This window comes from Leptosomus discolor, chromosome 2 (assembly GCF_034619465.1).
Source record: "Leptosomus discolor isolate bLepDis1 chromosome 2, bLepDis1.hap2, whole genome shotgun sequence".
NCBI lineage: Eukaryota > Metazoa > Chordata > Aves > Leptosomiformes > Leptosomidae > Leptosomus > Leptosomus discolor.
In genome coordinates this window covers 27,575,020-27,589,140 of record NC_141392.1, presented here as the reverse complement: position 1 = coordinate 27,589,140, position 14,121 = coordinate 27,575,020, and the positions used below count along the sequence as shown (strand labels likewise).

The 14,121-nt window shown below is 38.0% G+C and overlaps 1 protein-coding gene across 1 annotated transcript in view; it reads right to left on the bottom strand.

Annotated features, from left to right (window-relative positions):
- Positions 1–9,166, bottom strand: part of LOC104348216 (protocadherin Fat 4) — a 42,421-nt gene extending 33,255 nt beyond the window's left edge. The window contains exons 1-8 of the mRNA XM_086460383.1: positions 9,097–9,166; positions 7,100–7,171; positions 4,320–4,477; positions 3,202–3,246; positions 2,716–2,814; positions 2,286–2,375; positions 1,456–1,566; positions 633–749 (exon numbers count right to left, since the gene is read on the bottom strand). Of these exons, the coding sequence (XP_086316509.1) occupies positions 633–749; positions 1,456–1,566; positions 2,286–2,375; positions 2,716–2,814; positions 3,202–3,246; positions 4,320–4,477; positions 7,100–7,171; positions 9,097–9,166 (762 nt within the window). The remainder of the gene's footprint in view (positions 1–632; positions 750–1,455; positions 1,567–2,285; positions 2,376–2,715; positions 2,815–3,201; positions 3,247–4,319; positions 4,478–7,099; positions 7,172–9,096) is intronic.
- Between the last annotated feature and the right edge of the window lie 4,955 nt (positions 9,167–14,121).

Below are 14,121 nucleotides of genomic sequence, written 5' to 3'. Positions count from 1 at the left end.
ATATGTGGTTTAAAATATGTTAACATAAAGATAATGATAAAGAAATAGAGATAATAAAGAATACGATTAACTATTTAATTACACTGGTAATACTATACCGAGGGGGTTTTTTGGTCAATACATACAGAAGCCTGAGTTAAACAAATACATTCCCACCCAGAAATTTCTACCCTATACAGAAAAAAAAAAATAAATTACAATATCACATAAACTAGTTTACCATTCAGATTCTTGTTTTGCTTACCTGATTATAATGAAGTATGAAGGAATCACACTATTTAAAACTGAAACCAGACAGCTAACTCCAGGACTGATGGGCAGTCAACTACTCTCCCAAGTTTACAGTAAAAGCCCTGTTACAACACCTGTTTTGTTTTGGTTTTCCTTTTCTTTTTTAGTTCCAAACACAGAGAATTTGTTTCTGTAGCAGAAAGTTTTATGCTGCATATAACATGTGGCCTGTTTACTCAATACTTGGGGGTCAACAGTTGACAACCTTATGACTCATCAGCTAGCACAAAACAAAGCAGCCCTCCATCTTAAGCTGCTCAATGAAGAATCCTTGAAAGAAAGGAATCCAGTGGACAGGAATAACCTATTTACATTTGCAGCAGTCAGTGAAAATCTTTTACCTGGTTTTCACTGATTTTCCCATTGTACACTGATTGACTGAAATAGGGGTTCAACGTATCATAATCCTGTACTGTAATTAGTAACGATGCAGTATCACTGTTGTTTCCAATTTTTTCCTGCATCCCAAGAAAAGGAAGAAAATAAGAATCATTGTAATGACAGAGCCATTCATCAGTGGAAAATACAGCAGAATATTATTATATGTGCTTCATAGTGTCTAAATATTTTTAAACCTGAGAACCCTGTCAGATTTTTTCATTTCTAGAAAACCAGTTCTAGGAATAATACTATCAAAAAGTAATTGTTCTTAATAATGAATTTTTATATCAGGAAGGTCTTACACAGTAGCACGTAGAATGTAGTAATAATACATTTGCTGCAGCTGTACTACTTGCTAGGTAAATGTGGCAAAATTACCTTTTTTTTTAGTTCTAAAAGGAATTGAAGGCAAATATATATTCAAATCTCAAAAAAGACATACAGAAAGACTGCAGGTGGTAAGATGCAACAAAAATAGGATAAACCCGCCAGAATAAATAGGCGAATGTGTGTTAGACTAGTGGGAAATAAATACGTACAATACACATACTTAGAGACACACACACAGAAAGAAACTTGGGCTAGTATTTGGGGGGGACTTAAACAATGGCTCAAATATTAAGAATGTGCTACTTCTATGCAGTATAAGCCAAAATGCAGACAAAACTTTTGGCTTGGAAACTCCCCAAGTTGCAAATTTGTAGAAACTGGGATGTTATAATAAAGGAAGTATCATTGTAGAACTATTGTGTTTCTCATTCTTCTTTCAAATTTACATCATACCTTTGCTTGGACTGTTAAATTGAAAAGGTTGACCTTGTTGTAGTCCAATGCTTTATTCACCATGATGTTTCCATCTCCTTCCCTTATATGAAAGTAATCAGAGTTTGGACCCTATTAAATGAATAAATCACATATTTTAAGTGATTAACAATGAAATATATTTTCTTTTCTCTTGACACCTTTATTATTGGACTACTTTTCATAAAGGACCAGGAATGTCTCAAACACCACCACTGGAAAGGAAAATGCAGAGCTCTTCAACACATATTATTGCCTTTCCCATCAGTGTCATTAGATTTTCTATCTGATTTATTTTATCCTATGGTGAATAACTAAAGCAGATCAGATGACTGGCATCAGCTTCCCTTCACCAGCTATAAAAGCAGTAGAGACAGCAAGCTTAGATGTGAAGATCTCCACTGAAGATATCTAAAGTCAGTTGAAACACTCTTACTTCAGGTGGCTTACATATATACCTTACTTATACACAGGACTCATGATCAACAGCAAATCAAATACAGACTTTAAAAAGAGGGAAAACTGTTTCACTTCTGCTTCTAAAAAGGACCACTGAGTTCCTTAGCTGTAGCTGAAGATTGCCACAAAACATTTCACAAACGCTAAGAAACAAAATTCAGGGCTCACTGCACGCTAGGCTGATCCTCTGGTATGAATTCTAATTTGAAATGGTCTTTTTGATGCTAGCTTTTTGCAGACTTGTTATCTTAACCACACAGTGCAAGACAGTGTACTCTGATCAGGTCCCAGGCTGTATTTTGTGTTAAATGTAGACTGGTGTTCACAGTGTCTGACAAACAAAGGGCACTTACCGAAAGACTGTAAGTAATGAGGCTCCACAAAGGTGAAAAATCTTTATCCACAGCTTCCACTTTTATAACTGTGAAATTGATTGCAGATACCTAGAGGAAATAAAGATCAAATGCTCAGTCCCAAGCCCCTTTTGGTATCCTTCCTAGCTTCTGTCAGGAAAGCTGTGCCACCTCCTTAGCATATGCAAATTACTTCGAATTTCCATTTTAGGTTGGATAGATGAATGTTTTGTCTTCACCCCATGCCTCCACCTGTATATGCAGCCCAGTTGTTCTTTTCCACACCCACAGGAAGCTGTAGAAAAGTCCCTTAAGATTGCATATAATGATTTAATATCAGCGTGGTCACATTAGAAGCTCATGTGTTTTGGCCCCAAAAAGTAATTTAAAAATATCAAAAGAAAAAATATTAATATTTGTCCCAACTCACCTCTGATACTGAAGTGCTATAGTGAGTTTGTAGAAATTGCGGTGAATTGTCATTTACATCTTCTAAGGCTAAGATCCGTGCATTCTCCATCTCGTTAACCTTTGTAATGGAAGCAAAAGACACGTTAGAAATTACAGCAGTGAGGTAGCAGCATACTGCTAACATTCGATTTCATCATATAAAATGAGATCTTCAAAGAGACACCCCTTCAGTTCTAAAAACTGTGATGACAGAGTTAGACTACCATTTCTATTAATGGAGTAGAAAGTTGGCGAAAATATTTTAAAATTAACTTTTTAAAGTATACCTTAGGTTTTCTGTGAACAAAAACTCTGTTTCCAACAGGCACATTTGACAAATATATCTTCTACAAGATGTTCCTAGCTTAGTGCACCATATCTTTAAATGAAATAGTATTTCAGAAAACGATATTTTGCATTAAACTTAGACAAAAAATACAGTTGATAAAACATGTATTTTACTTACTGTTCCAATCCTTTGGCAAACAACAGCATAAAAGAGATGGTCACTCTAAAAATTAACGAATAAGCAAAAAAATAATACACTCTATAAACTCTATGACCATATTAGGATATGATTGTAAAAGAATGCTTATGTCAAAATGATACAAAACAAGTTCTGGTACTGGAATCCTCAGGTGTACTGTACCAAAACACACTCTTATAATATATAACGAAGTCATTACAGATTATTAATTGTAATGTTTATTTGGCTGCCTTTCAACTACTGCTGGTATCCACTCACTTGGATCCCACCATCCCTGTACCTGACTGTTCTCCCTGATAGAAGATTGACAGACAATAGGACAATATGTGTAAGAAGCATAAAAAGTGTTTAACCCATTTAGAAACCATCCAAATGAGAAATGCAAATGTAAAAGTTGTAAGTACGTTTTCATCAATTAGAAGTCTTGATTGTAACTGTGGTTTTAAAAATATGTATGGTTCAATTCTGCCGAGTACAGTGCTACTCTGAAATAGTATATGTATAAAAAATAGCCTCCACTCACTCTGCAGAACTACACCATATTTCATATTCAGAGGCAACTTCAGCCAGGAAAAACATTAATATTGCTTTATAGGTTCCAGAGCAAGAATGGCCTAGAGAAGGACCTATCCTTTTGTGCAGCAACCAAGAGAGGCCAACGGATTTATTCATGTGTGAAGTTAAACATTTGTATAAACATTCATATGATTAAGGATTGCCTTCTACCTAATTATATCTGATCAATCTCACTTTGATCAAGTAATTCATGTTACTGAGAGATGAGTTTTAAGAAAGTGACACCTATCATAATTGCATATTTACAACCTTCATTACAAGTGACAATACGTGATTAGGAAAAACCCGTCTGACTGCCAGATGCCAGATAAATTTACCATTATAGGAAACTGAAGACATTTAACAGACATTACTGAGAGGTAGATACTGAAGTCTATCCTGCTCTTTCTGATGAGACTTTTTTGAAATACCAGCCTGTATTGTGAGAGAATGAACAACTAAAACTTATGTCTTAGTGCTACTTGTTTTCACCTGTCAAGAAAACCTTTATATCTAGGTTTTACATGCAGTGAAAAGAATACCTGGATAGAATCAACATCCAGTGGCTTACGAGTCCTCACTGTCGCATTAGATGCAGAATTATATACCAGCTCCACATATGGTAAGTGTTCAGGGAACAGATACTCTCTTAATTGCAAATTTACATTGGGTGGGATATTTGTAATCCATTCTATATCACCTGTAAGAGAAAGTATAACAAATTACATTGCTATATGTAAAAGAAATCCACAGGTTCATTCCATATGTACTGACAAGTAGATTCCTGGCTACCTTTGGTTACAATTTATGTTATCCCACCATTTTCTGGAAATAGCTTTATGCTGTAAAACTTTGTTCACATTTACTGTGACAATGTAATCCAATTGTAATAAAATTCAGGGAATGTAATCAAAATCAGTGACAGGCTAGTCAGAGCTGCACGGGACGAGTTTTAGTATTTTACAAACACAAGAGAATTTCATATCTCTTAGTTGAATCTATCAAGCAGTTAGAAGCCAGTGTGAATCTGGATTCAGGCTTGTGCTTTTCTAAATTTTGATTTTGGTACAGAATGGTAAGTGTACAGCCCCTCCTTTAATCTGTTGCTATATGTACAGAACACCGAAAAATAAAACAATGCAACCTTTGAATCAATTTGAACGTGATTTTTTTACAACCATACATTTAGGAACTATTGTCTTGAACATATTAAAACTTGTTGTCATTATCATGGTTCATATTAGACTCATTATCATTTCAGTAACGAGTGTATTACTTGATTAAACACCAAATCTGTGTTTGAACGTCCATTTGAAATGTATCCTTCTAAACCATCCAGTGTCACGCTACTGGCAGTTTTATTAAACAGATTAAACTTACCTTACTCATATTATCAAGATATTTGTGTTTATGAAATCGTACTTATCTTATGGAACACGTTATCTGGATTGCAAACCCATAATACCCTCTCCCCCCCCAAATCCTTCCTGAACATCCCAAATATTTTCCATAATCTTCAGGAAACGTGCCAGCTGTGTTTGTTTCTTGCTCCACTGTTTTTGTACTCCATTACTACTAATTTAGGCTGTAACAGTCCCATCTGTAATCTCCACATACAGACTTGTGGTCTTGGTCTCTTAAGCGCCTAAAGGAAGGGGACATTGTCTTCTTCCGGCAGCAGGGAGTGTCTGGAATGCTGTCAGCTACCAGCCCAAAGATACCGGACTATAATTGCATGTAAGGAGAAAGTCCAGCCAGAGGGCAGTAAGCACAGAACAACTGGGCTGTGTCTCAGGGGCACAGCGCAGTGTGCTATCACACCGTTGTGTGCAGTGTTGAAACTCTTGAAAGAAAACATTCTAGGAAAACAATATCTTTGCCTGTCGATATATTGTCTAATCCTCCATCCAGAGTTGGATACATTCAGACAAGAAGTATCAAGCCGCTGACTCGGAAATAATATTCCATCCAGCAGAGAGAGACTAACAAAAAGGAAGTGCTAGGAAAAATTGAACTGGTTATCCCTCTTGCTTATTTATTACAGGTATGTCAGCAGGTACACTCATACATATGATGCATACAGAGGGCCAGACTTCTTGCTAGCTGCTTAAAAATTAAACAGAGAGGAATCAAGGTGAAAGGTAATACTTTTCCTTTCAATCTCCATGCAGGAGTCGTACACAGCAGCCATGCTCATACAGCTTTGAAAGAAATGTTTGAACAGTGACTAGAAAAAAGCACTGCTACCTATCATTCCTGTTTTCTGCATCTTCCTGAAAGCCAGAAGCAAAGAAGATTGCCTGTGGACAGTCAGCATGGGCCAGGCTCATGCTTCCATGAGATCTTAAGAGTTATGACATATTCTGAAGGGAACGCTTTGGCTATAACCTAACGCTTTGCCTTGTGAGATTGCTGTAGATCCGTTCGGCAAGTCAAGTCCTGACTGCAGAGCTGCCTCTAATAGACAGTGTGGTCACAGACAACAGCCCTACCCTTTAGCTAACAACAGTGACCTCTCTGGTTAGTGGTGGGAGGAAGGGAGGATGGAGTAATCCTCTGTACTCCATTTGCAATGTAAATACGAAAAAAAAAAAAAAAAAGTACCATCTACTCCTCTTCTACACTGTGCTCTCGTACAGTCACTGTACTTCCTCCAGTGTGGGATTTTATCTCCAAAGCACAGTCATACTTTACCAGCTAGGCTAAGGAAGCATAGAAAATGTGGTGATGTTAACCTTGTCAAGTTGCAAAAATTAAATAATCATCAGAATAATACAGAGTGGGCTACACTAACAAACAAAACTAGAATATAAAGTGCAAACACAGAGTGGCTGTCATTGATCCTGTAATTCCCTGTACTGCAAGACTGCTTTTTCCTCTGCACCCCATCTGCTCTCCCTATTGCCCCAACAAAACAAAACAATCAGCTTTCAATGAGGCTCCGGTCTGAAGCAGAGCAGAACTCCAGAAGCAGAGCAGGGCTGCGATGGCAGTGGTTTCTTCTAGGAGGGAAGGAATAGATCAGCTCTTGTGGGCTGACTGCACAAGGCAAACTGTAAACATGAATTTTTCTGTACTTGTTTCCTTTCCATTTGCCTGCTCTGTTCAGACAGTGAGATCTTTGGATCAGGGAATTTTGGGTTTTATATTTATTTATTCTACTAAGGAGTATGCCATGTAGGCAACTGCTACATCTAGCCACGGAGACTATTGTAAATCAACTAATAATACAGATTAATCACAAAATACACCATGTGAAGCATTAAAGTACTATGCACATTAGGGAGCAAACTAGAACTCTAGGATAGAATCATTATTTTACCTGTATATTCATCCAAAAAGCCTGACAGCGTGAGTGGGTTGGGTGTTGTGTCACAATTTATACTTGTGGTTTCTAAAAAGAAAAGGAAAAGTCACGTACAAATGACACAGGGACAATTTCCAGAAATAGTACAAGGTAAAAAAAGCTTGTACTATATAAAACCAGATGCACACGCTAGTTCAAATTAAGCTGAAAGGCATTTATCATGGTAGCACTTTGACATAATTTTCAGGGTTTAAAACATTACAATACTACACGGAGTAGGTAAACATTGGTGTCTTGGACTCAACTTATCCTTGTCTCAAAAAATTCTACAATGAAGGACTTCATAACTTAAAAAGCAGCTATCAAAAAAGAATGTGGAAGTGTCTAGCTACAGAATTGTCCTTCCTTTGTACCCTGACTGGACTGAAACTTGGGCTTTATTGCCTGACAATAATGAATCACTCCCTGCTAATTTCCTGCTGCAACATTTGTGGAAATCATAACCAAAACTACTTTTGTACCCTGGCCTTGCAAATGTTTTTTACTCCTAAGAAAACTGTAAACGAAAAGCTATTCACCACTGAAATGTTAGCAAGAATCCAAGAGCTTGGCGTAAAGGCATATTGCCAGATATACCTGAAATATATTTTCCTTAAAATTTTATAGATGTTGGCACTTTTGAGGAGTAGTTTTTCTCCTGAGAAGTGGCTTTAAGTGGTTTGTTGTACCTCAGTGACCTCTCTCTACACTTTCTCTGTGTGATAAAAAGTGACAAGACTTTTTTCCTAGATCTGCAAATTATACACACAGCAATCCACAAGATTTTTTCCTCCTTCCCTGACCAGAGCTACTCAGCAAAGCTGCCATAGTGCAACCTATGATCTTATGGATACCTGTGCAACTTTTGTGGTCTTATGCAGGTTTGCACCAACGCTAAGTGTCCCCACTCTTCTCCTTGCCACTCTTACCATATACTCAAAGCGATAGCTGGTAAAAGAAGCAGCGGGTTATTTTTGCCTGGCTAGGCAGATACCTTCATATTTGCACCTCTCTGCAGGATCTCCTTTTAAAGTGAGCAGTGGACAGATTTCTACACAAGTAACAAACTCTACAGAATGCTTCCACAGTCAGCAGCTGCTTGTTATGGGTCTAATTCGATGCCTTCATCTCTGAATATTCAAAAGCCTACTTTGGAAAGCAAGGCTTCAGACTGCTGAAAAAGATCAAAAAACTGGAAGCTTGGAAGTGGTTGGAACGTTATGTCACAGTTGGATAAAAGAAATTCAATAATTAAATAAAAACTCTTGTTGCTTTTTTCACAACGAAAAAAATTCCTTCAGCCATTCCTGGTGATTCTCTGGAGCTATCAGAAACAAAGGAAATACACTTGAGCATTTTCACTGTTGTGAAAATTCTCTAGGAAGACTGAAGGAACAAAATTATATTAAGAGCTCAAGTCTGGGCACACAGATACTGTCTCTACTCCCGGATTCAGCTAACAGACGGCAGAGGTTTCACTTTCTGGAAGCCCTCTCCTCCACACACCAAAGAAAACTTTTAATGGAGTCCTTACCACTACAAGGAACGCCAGATGTAAAAGTGTTAACTACTCCAAGCTAATTTGACAGAATAACAGCAGCAAGGAATTCAACTGATCCCAACTTCAAAACTATACATCCTCAGACTTAGTTTCAGCCTAGGTATTTTAGTTGATGTCCACTGCAGATATAAAATAAACAAACCTGTAAACCTCTAAGAGAACTTGTAAAAACCCACTATACAAACAAGAGAAGTGTTTTTCAACTTGTAATCACTAAGCCCCTGAAAGTCCACAGACCACTTCCACGGGCACCAAGATTGCTTGTTTAGATATTGTTATTTTATCAGTCAACAGAGCAATTTCTTTCAAACTTCTAGGATTGTGATTTATATGAATATAAATATAATTTTGTCCAATTTCAATAAAAGCAGGAACAGACTCACAAGCATTTATAAAAATAAACACTACTTACTTTGTGCATCAAGACAGAGGAACGTAACGCAACTGACCAAAGCAAAAACCAGAGATCTAGAAAGCGCCATGAGCACTGCAGAAAAAATATCCTACCGAAGGTAAAAACAGGTGGTTGTTTCTCATATACAATACTTGTAAAGAATCATGTCATTTGCCATATCATAAGTTAGTTATCTTGACAAATGCTGCAGTAAGAACAAGGCAAAAGACTGGAATAAGCCTTTGAGAGCAATTCACAAACTATATAACATGCTTACCATCATCAGCTTGTGAGATCAAAGTCCCTTTTGGGCAATAAAAATAAACCAACAAGGAAATACAACTTTTTGTGTTACAGGACAAATAACAAAGTCTATTTTTATTTTAATATTCAACATAGAGATGAGAATAAATAAATTAGCAAGATGTCCTGACCGATATGAGAGAAACCTACATATTCCCTGGGAAGGAAAACTAACTGGGGTGTCAAAAGGCAAAGGGACCAGCATTGCCCCTTTTGATCTCACAGTGATTGCAGAGTATCCTCTCATAATCTCTGTTCCACAAGGAATAAGTACAGAATTCCTGTTGTGAAAACAGTAGTTACTATTTGATGCGAAGAAAGCAGGCACCTATGAAGCGTGCGTAGTGTTTTACAGATAGTATACATTGAAAATAGGTTTAGCAGCAGTTAAAACATTTTACTCCAATGAAGTTTCCTCAAAAAAAAAAAAAAACAACCCACCAACCAAACACTAAAAGCTTGCAGAGAACTTTCAAAGATTACAAATGATACAGCTAATCATGCAGCTTGTTTCAATCATTTGGAGGTAAATATACCTTTAATTCAAAGGAGCAACTGATTACACAGTAAGGAAACTGCTGCCAGACCAAGGTCTTTTCATGTTTGTGCTAGCGTGTTTTGTCACCATGGATACTAAAGTAATTGCTATAATTTGAATGAAAATGCAAAATATAATGAAATTGCATATAACAACTAAAAATAAAATTATCATTGTGCTTTCCTAAACTTAAATAATTGAAATGGAAATGTGGGAGCAATTCAAGTGGAAGCAATTAAAAAATATTAAAATAAGTTCAATCATGGGCACTATCTCCTTTGAACAGAGGCCATAACCAGCCATGATTATGCATTCAGTGGCATTATTACTAAAGCAAATCTCAGGCAGTTGTTTTTCCTCCCCTGACCACTTGCTCCCTGCGTCCAAGACGGCCAGGCCTTAGCAAGTTTACGTGACAAAACACAGAAAACAGATCTGTGCACAAAATACCTCCTGGGAAGGAAAAAAAAACAGGAAGAGAAGTTTCCTGATCTTGTTCACTGAACAGCATCACATACCTTTGTGCTATCACAGCCAGGCCAGAGACTACGTAAGCTGGTATGTGCATCAAAAAGTTCTTCTAGCAACCAATCCTCTTGACTGCTGGAAACACTTATGCGCTGGAATCTTAATCCACTGATGAAGATCTATTTTTGGATATTTCAAATCATAGTGAAGGCAAAGCAGCTTCAAAGTTTTCTGGAAGCTCTGTTAGCAAAAGGCATCCCAGAGAGCTGGAAGCTCAGTGATGAGAAGTGGCATGAGACCTTAGAGGATAAGACTCCAGAAAGATCTCCCTCATTATCTGTAGGGAGGCAGCCTAGAAGCTGAAGGAGGTGGGCCGTTAGCGTACACAAACCCAGTGCAAAACCAAATGCAAATTAAAAGGTCACCTACAGGTAGGCGTAGAATGAAATCTGCTGCTCGGATGCAGCGCAATGCTGTAACCTGTGCTCTTTAATATGCTGCAACTGTTTAGCTGAGAGGGTCCTAGCCCAAAGCTGCCATGCAGGATACTTCCTTCCTGCTTGGCTGTTGTTCTTGGGGATCAGCACACCAAGCCCAAAGAGAAGCATCATGACAGTCTCAGCCATTGCCACCTGTGTCCCATAACAGAATCGGGCCCAGAACACCATGAACCAGAATACATCAGCGCAGCATCCAGCTATGTCACTGAGGACAATATTGCTTGCTGAGCACACAGGGCACAACACTGGAAAACAGCAGGACACACACTTCTCCCACACCAGACTGACAAGCGACAGGCATCTACTAATGGGTGTGTGGGAGTGCACAGTCCTCCCCAAACGGAGGATACTGCGCACTTGCAACAGCAGCAACACCTATGAAATCAGCATTCAAAGCCCTTGTGATTCCCACAGCAGAGGAGCTCACGCAGTCCTGTGCAACCTTCTGTCAGTTGCTGTAGCCTTCAGACTGGCTGATGGTTCCATCAGCCTGCACCATCATGATGCTCAAAGACAGGACAAGACAGTAACCTCAGGGACACAGCCATTCTGTGCTGTCACTTGGCCTCAAGCCTGGAAAAGCCTTTGGCTGGCTTTATTTATAGATGTAGCCAATAGGGGATTCAAGAGTAAGTCTATTCCTGTAGTAAGATAAATTTAACATGAGAGCAGTCTGCTTTACTTCCTAATTATTAAAAACTAGAGAAGAAACTCAGAACACAGAGGTATTGTTCGTACAGATTAGATTTCACTGAGAACAGCTGCAAGAGGAACGTCTTCAGTATACGCCTACATATACTGCTCTCTTGGATGTCAATAACAACTGAAGTTTTCACATTTGCCTAGAGTCGAGAGGGAGGTGCCTAAATGGAAGCAGGGAACTTCACGTTATTGCTCGAGCAAGCATTTGGTGCACAGGAGCAGCTTCCCAACACAATACAGTATGTCTGTACACTCAATAGGAACAAGAAACAACGTTTTTAAAAAAATCAATTCCCTTCTGGCAGAGAAGTGTCCTCTCAGTCACATCAAATATGCCCATGCTATTCATAGTTCTATGTTTACAGACTGGGGCAACCATATGTCCACATTTCTCCTAACACGTCGTCTTTTTCTCTTGGAGCCGTTACTGAATTTAAAATTCTGGACCTTTCTCCAAGATTTCTGGACATCAAGCAAACAGGCACAGCTCCACAGTACAGCAAGTTAAACACACATGTGACAGTAGGATGTACACTGTAGCCTTCCCAGTATACCAACTGCACATATACAGGACATCCATATAGCAATTTCTAGAAAGAGAATCATGGAAAATAATCCTATTCATAGATTTAATGGACTGTTTAAATGGCACGATCAGCACTGTGGCAGTAGAAGGTAAAGTTAAACATGTTTTTTAACATCGCTTCGTTTGACATTTTGCATACTTGGGTCATTTGTAGGGCAGCTCACTCATGAACATTCAATCCAGCTTCAAAATCAATGCAAATAAAAATTCTTTTAAGCTCTTGTAGATTTGGAGTAGCTCTGCATTCAACAATATCCTGTTCTTGACAGATAAAAAGCCTTTACCATGATGCTGCAATTTAATCACAAACACACATGCATGACTGAGACCAAACAACATTTACGCACTTAGTTCTTACAAGTATCTATAAAAAACTCACACACTTCTTAAATTAATAACATTTATTTCCATTAAACCAAGGCAAATTTTCAAAATTAATACAAGATAAAAATTCAGCGTGGTTGGTAAGGGGTAAAAAGATAGACTGCACGTGATGTATGTTAGTTTTATAGCTCAAAAATATTTTTGAATAAAACAATACTGGCACGTAGAACTGGCACTTTCCCACAGAACAAAACCAGCAGAATTCTCCCTTCTCTTCTAGTCAGTAGTTCTATGAAAACTAAGCACACATGCATGCAGCCTGCAACTTTCATAGCAAAGTTTACTATGGGAATTTGGAACAACCCTCTATCAGAAGTCACAAAATTGTAGCAAAATGCTTATTCTACTGCATTTTCATACCCAGTGGATTTTATAATACTTCCTCTTTCAACAAACAATCAGTTTTCCAATGTTTACTGTAAGTGCTTAAAACGGCATTACTACCTGCAAGAGGCCTGAGGCACTAATAAAGCCTTATTTATTTGATACAGATTAAAGCACTCCAGCAAAGTTAGCACTCCTGCCCGAAATCAAGGCCACTGAAATCCATGGTTTTGCCTGTTCATTTCATTTGGCTCCAAATTTGCTATAGCATTGGACAAAACACACAATAAAGAACATTCATTTTTAATTGTTTCAATAGAAATCTTCCACCTTGAAAGCAGTATTTTCAAGTATTGCTATCCTAGTCTTCTAACACCTACTGAAAATCCTCAAGAAACAAGACAAACAAAAAAGCCTGAATGGAGAGAAAAGTGCATTTAAGCAACGACCTCCCTCTCCTTACCCCACCCCACCCTCCCAGGATCTTGTTGACTTAATTCCAAACTCACAATTTATTGTACAGACGTGGCCTGGAATAAGCTTTCCCTGAGCGCTCTTTCTACCTGTTTCAAAAAGTCAGAATGTGTTTACTTGAATTCAGCCATTATTATTGCCATTTTCTTTGCTAATATGCAACATGTTTTCTAGGCAAGTTACTTCATTTTGGTAGCCCTGGATTTTACATGTAGACAAACTTCTATTGCTCCAAATACAGAACTTGAAAGTGCATCTGACTTCTAAACAGTATTATTCAGGCAGGTTTCAGAAAGTAACTAGACCCAAAAGATCTACATGCACAAATCTTCATAATGATACATCTCCATTGAAAGATGCAGAATTAATGGCATATCTGCTCAGAAATTTAGTGGCATAGCATCACTAAGAGATAGAACTGCTTTGCATCCTAAGGTGTGGATATTAGAAGGAAAAAAAACACTGTGTTGTGTAAGAGGAGTCAGATAAGGAATGGGAATGAGTATTGATTTCACATACAAGCAAAGCAAGTGTTCCACATGCAAGATGCAATACTGCATCATCATGGCATTTATATAATCTTTGGAGGTCTAGTCTCTACCTGCTACCTACCTTCACACGAACAGGAGTTGTGTGATATACAGAAGGAAGCCTCAGAACTGCATTAAAATTTTGCTTAAACTAGTCTAAGTCACAGGTATTGTCACAGACGTTAAATGCAAATCCCCAGAGGACTGACCTAAAATGTTCCATCAAATACTACA